The following is a 5652-nucleotide window of genomic DNA, read 5'->3' on the forward strand; positions in this document are numbered from 1 at the left end:
GCCGCACTGTCGGAGGGTCAGTGCTGAGGGAGTGCCGCACTGTCGGAGGGTCAATGCTGAGGGAGTGGGCACTGTCGGAGGGTCAATGCTGAGGGAGTGTCGCACTGTGTGTGGGTCAGTGCTGAGGGAGTGGGCACTGTCGGAGGGTCAGTGCTGAGGGTGTGGGCACTGTCAGAGGATCAGTGCTGAGGGAGCGCCGCACTGTCGGAGAGTCAGTGCTGAGGGAGTGGGCACTGTCGGAGGGTCAGTGCTGAGGGAGACCGCACTGTCGGAGGGTCAGTGCTGAGGGAGTGCCACACTGTCGGAGGGTCAGTGCTGAGGGAGACCGCACTGTCGGAGGGTCAGTGCTGAGGGAGTGGGCACTGTCAGGGGGTCAGTGCTGAGGGAGTGGGCTCTGTCAGGGGGTCAGTGCTGAGGGGGTGCTGGTACCTTGTATTGGAGTTGGGACCGTGTCTCCTCGGAGTCCTGGAGTTGTTGTTCCAGTTTGTGGAGCTGTCCCTCCTGCAGAGTGACCTGCTCCAGGAGCTCCCGGTTCCTGTGTTCCCAATCCCGGAATAATCCCAGAGTCACTTCGGAATTCCCCTCCACTCGCTCAGACACGTACTGAGGGCCAGAGAGGACAGGGAGTCAGCACATGTTCCTGACTCACTAGCCCCGTGCACTCAGACTCACACTCACTGTCCCTCGCACTCACTGCCCCTCGCACTCACTGTCCCTCGCACTCACTGCCCCTCGCACTCACTCACACTCACTGTCCCTCCCAATCACTGCCCCTAGCACTCACTGTCGCTCACACTCACTCACACTCACTGTCCCTCACACTCACTGTCCCCGTGCACTCAGACTCACACTCACTGTCCCTCGCACTCACTGTCCCTCGCACTCACTGTCCCTCGCACTCACTCACACTCACTGTCCCTCACACTCACTGTCCCTCACACTCACTCACACTCACTGTCCGTCACACTCACTCACACTCACTGTCCCTCACACTCACTGTCCCTCGCACTCACTCACACTCACTGTCCCTCACACTCACTGTCCCTCGCACTCACTGTCCCTCGCACTCACTCACACTCACTGTCCCTCACACTCACTGTCTCTCACACTCACTCACACTCACTGTCCCTCACACTCACTCACACTCACTGTCCCTCACACTCACTGTCCCTCGCACTCACTGTCCCTCGCACTCACTGTCCCTCGCACTCACTGTCCCTCGCACTCACTGTCCCTCGCACTCACTGTCCCTCGCACTCACTGTCCCTCGCACTCACTGTCCCTCGCACTCACTGTCCCTCGCACTCACTGTCCCTCGCACTCACTGTCCCTCGCACTCACTGTCCCTCGCACTCACTGTCCCTCGCACTCACTGTCCCTCGCACTCACTGTCCCTCGCACTCACTGTCCCTCGCACTCACTGTCCCTCGCACTCACTGTCCCTCGCACTCACTGTCCCTCGCACTCACTGTCCCTCGCACTCACTGTCCCTCGCACTCACTGTCCCTCGCACTCACTGTCCCTCGCACTCACTGTCCCTCGCACTCACTGTCCCTCGCACTCACTGTCCCTCGCACTCACTGTCCCTCGCACTCACTGTCCCTCGCACTCACTGTCCCTCGCACTCACTGTCCCTCGCACTCACTGTCCCTCGCACTCACTGTCCCTCGCACTCACTGTCCCTCGCACTCACTGTCCCTCGCACTCACTGTCCCTCGCACTCACTGTCCCTCGCACTCACTCACACTCACTGTCCCTCACACTCACTCACTCTCTCAATCTCCTACCCACTCTCCTTTTCCCCACACTCTCCCTCTTTCCTCTCTCCATGACCTCCTCCCACGCTCTCTCTCTCTCTCTCTCCCCCCCCCCTGGCCTGGTCTCCCTCGGTCCCTCCCTGGCTCTCACCTGGATGTGGGTGGGTGGTTCCTGGCTCTGATGGAGCTGGAGTTGGAGGGAGTGGACAGTCTCCTGGTGATGCCTGTCTTCTGTCTCCCTCCTCCACTGCAGTTCACTCAGCTCAGCGTCCAGCCTCAGTAACTGCTCCAGCTTCTGCTGCACAGAACTCTCCAGGAGGCACACCTTCGATCGCAGCTCCTCGTTCTCCTGAAAACCATGGGGTCACTTTTCACCATCACTGAACGCCCCCCCCCCCCCCCAGCACTGTCAACATCCTGTGGGTTACATTGACCAGAAACTCAACCAGACTTGCCATATAAACAGAGTGGCTACAAGAGCAGGTCAGAGGCTGGGAATCCTGCAGCGAGTAACTCACCTCCTGACCCCCCAAACCTGTCCACCATCTACAAGGCACAAACATCCCCTCCCTCCCCCACCGACGCTCAGTAGCAGCAGTGTGTACCATCTACAAGATGCACTGCAGAAACTCACCAAAGATCCTCAGACAGCACCTTCCAAACCCACGACCACTTCCATCTAGAAGGACAGGGGCAACAGATACATGGGAATACCACCCCCTGTAAGTTCCCCTCCGAGCCCCTCACCATCCTGACTTGGGAATATATCCCCGTTCCTGCACTGTCACTGGGTCAGAATCCTGGAATTCCCTCCCTCAGGGCATTGTGGGTCAACCCACAGCACACGGACTGCAGCGGGTCAGGAAGGCAGCTCACCCCCACCTTCTCAAGGGGGGGCAACTAGGGACAGGCAATAAATGCTGGGCCCAGCCAGTGATGCTATGAATTAATTTTAAGAAAGCCTCTCTGAAACATAATATCTGGTTGTGAATGGGATCTTGCTGTGCGGAAGCAGTCTTCCCTACATTACAACCATCACTACATTTTACAACAGCTCCATTGGCTACGAATACTTCAGGAGGCTGCTATACAAATTCAGTCTTTACTACTTCATAGAATGATAGAGTTGTACAGTACAGAAGGAGGCTATTCAGCCCGTTGTGTCTGTACTAGCCCCTGGTAGAGCGATCCAGCGAATCCAGCCCTCTCCCCATAGCCGTCGAACTTCGTCACTTTCCAATATATATCCAGCTCTCCTCTGACCCCTCTAATGGGATCCCCCTCCCCCACTCTCCCAGGCAGCACATTCCAAATCCGAGCCACTCTCTGAGGAAAGAACTTTCTCCGAGTCTCACTCCGAGCTCTCTTGCTGGCAATCGTGAGACTGTGACCCCGGTTACTGACGTACCAACGAGTGGAAACAGAATATCCTTCCTGATTCTATCAAAAGCTGATCATCATTTTGAGTACCTCAGTAGGGTCACATCGAAATCTTCTCCACTCCAAGAAGAATAAAGCCAGTCTCTCTAACCGTGTGTCTAAAATCCCTCATTCCTGGTACCAGTGTAGTAAATCTCCTTCACACTCTCTCCAGGGCTTTAACATCCATCTGCTCCCCACGTTATTCCCAGCCACTCCCAGGGAATTCCCAGTATTTTCCATAAAGGCGCTGACCCAAGGTTAAAGCAGGGAAGGCTAATGCCTCACGATCCTGATTATCAGGAACAGGAGGAGGCCATTCAGCCCCTCAAGCCTGTTTGACCACTCACTACGATCATGTCTGATCTGTGGCCCAACCCCTTCCACTGCCCTTTCACCCACATCCCTTTGTTTCACAAAAAAGATGTCTCTCAGAGTGAAAATGAACTGATGCTGTACTCACTGCCCTGTGTGGGAGAGAGTTCCAAACCTCTGCCAGCCTGAGTGTGTAGAGATGTTTCCTAACCTCTCCCCTGAATGCTCTGACTCTGTCCCTGGTTTGTAGAATCCCCAGGCCGTGGAAATACTTCCTCTTAATGCCAAGGTTAGAGTGGTGCTGGAAAAGCACAGCAGGTCAGGCAGCATCATCAGGAAATTCAGATGAAGGGCTCCTGCCCGAAACATCGATTTTCCTGCTCCTCGGATGCTGCCTGACCTGCTGTGCCTTACCAGCACCGCTCTGACCTTTATTCTAATTTCCAGCGTCTGCAGTCCTCAGCTAGTTCCTCTTCATGTTCCTGTGAATGTAATTGCTCTCTTGCTTTCCAGTTTGTTGATCTGTGTATTCTGATGGGCTGTGACTACTGCGATAAGATCAAGGGGATTGGGGTGAAGAGGGCGTTACCACTAATTCAAAACCACAAGAGCATCGAGGAGATTATCCACAACATTGACAGTTTGGTAAGACAGGACTCAGTCCGCGTTTGATCGTCTTGGGGGGGGTGTCACTCATCTCCATTCCCCAGCCCCTGTGGTACTGACCACAGCTCAGAGGCAGGAGCTCTGACTTCACCTCTCTTTGGGAGCTGACATAGTGAACTGGGTAGTGCCCCTGCCTCTGAGCTGGGATCTCCAGCTTTGAGAGATAGACGTTGGCATGATGACTGAGAAAGTTCAGAGAAAACCTGGGGCGGTGTTTTATAGAGAAATAAGACGGTGCTATTTTCTGGGCCTGTAGATTGTGAAGAAGCAAAAATGGCCTTTAATAGAGTGATATGTACTTCTTGTCAGATGTGGGAGTTTAAGGGTTACTGCGGATTATATCTTCCATAAATGCTGTTGGCTGCGAATAGAACATAGAACATAGAACATAGAACATAGAACATAGAACATAGAACATAGAAGAATACAGCGCAGTACAGGCCCTTGGGCCCTCGATGTTGCGCCGATCCAAGCCCACCTAAACTACACTAACCCACTATCCTCCATATACCTATCCAATGCCCTCTTAAATGCCCATAAAGAGGGAGAGTCCACCACTGTTACTGGCAGGGCATTCCATGAACTAACGACTCACTGAGTGAAGAACCTACCCCTAACACCAGTCCTATATCTACCCCCCCTTAATGGTGGCCCAGGGACAAGCACCAACGCAGACTCACCTCAGATCCCACGAGACTCTACCTTTTGTAGCAGCCTGCCGTAAGATGTGAAGCGATCCAGAAGAGATTACTGACGCAAAGGTGACTACACTTAAATGAAAGTGCTGGGAATGGCAACCGTGATGGAACTCGCAGCCAAGGAAGGTCAACACCTCACAAAATGGTGGCTGAGAGTTCACAAAATGGTGGCCCAGGGACAAGCACCAACGCAGACACAAAACTGCCACTGCTGTGGAAACACATGTCAGGCAGCAGCAAATTGCTGCTGGAAAGAAGCTGTGTGCAGAAACTGCAGCATTAAAAAAGAATATATTAAGCGAGAAGAAGTTTGAGAGGCAACTTAATTGAGATATATAAGATAATCAAAGGGTTAGACAGGGTGGACAGTGATAGCCTTTTTCCTTGGACGGTGATGGCTGGCCTGAGGGGACTTAGCTTTATATTGAGGGGTGATAGGTATAGGACAGATGTCAGAGGTAGTTTCTTCACTCAGAATAGTAGGCGCATGGAACGCACTGCCTGCAACAGTAGTTGAGTCGCCAACTTTAAGGGCATTTAAACGGTCATTGGATAGTCATATGGGCGAAAATAGAATAGTGTCGTTTAGAAGGGCTTCAGATTGGTTCGACAGGTTGGCGCAACATCAAGGGCTGAAGGGCCTCAACTGCGCTGTAATCTTCTATGTTCTATGTCGTAAAAGCACAGCAGGTCAGGCAGCATCCAAGGAGCAGGGGAATCGATGCTCCGAGCATGAGCTCTTCATCAGGAACTAGTAACTACACAAGTCACGTTCAAAAGTGAAATCTACAACTGAG

General features: G+C 53.3%; 1 protein-coding gene across 1 annotated transcript in view; it reads right to left on the reverse strand.

The window, feature by feature from the left end:
• Positions 1–405: 405 nt before the first annotated feature.
• LOC122548250 (kinesin-like protein KIFC3) overlaps positions 406–5652 on the reverse strand; it is a 13285-nt gene continuing 8038 nt past the window's right edge. The window contains exons 5-6 of the mRNA XM_043686781.1: positions 1909–2106; positions 406–603 (exon numbers count right to left, since the gene is read on the reverse strand). Of these exons, the coding sequence (XP_043542716.1) occupies positions 406–603; positions 1909–2106 (396 nt within the window). The remainder of the gene's footprint in view (positions 604–1908; positions 2107–5652) is intronic.

The sequence above is a fragment of the Chiloscyllium plagiosum genome, unplaced genomic scaffold, assembly GCF_004010195.1.
Source record: "Chiloscyllium plagiosum isolate BGI_BamShark_2017 unplaced genomic scaffold, ASM401019v2 scaf_9708, whole genome shotgun sequence".
In the NCBI taxonomy this organism is placed as follows: Eukaryota; Metazoa; Chordata; class Chondrichthyes; order Orectolobiformes; family Hemiscylliidae; genus Chiloscyllium; species Chiloscyllium plagiosum.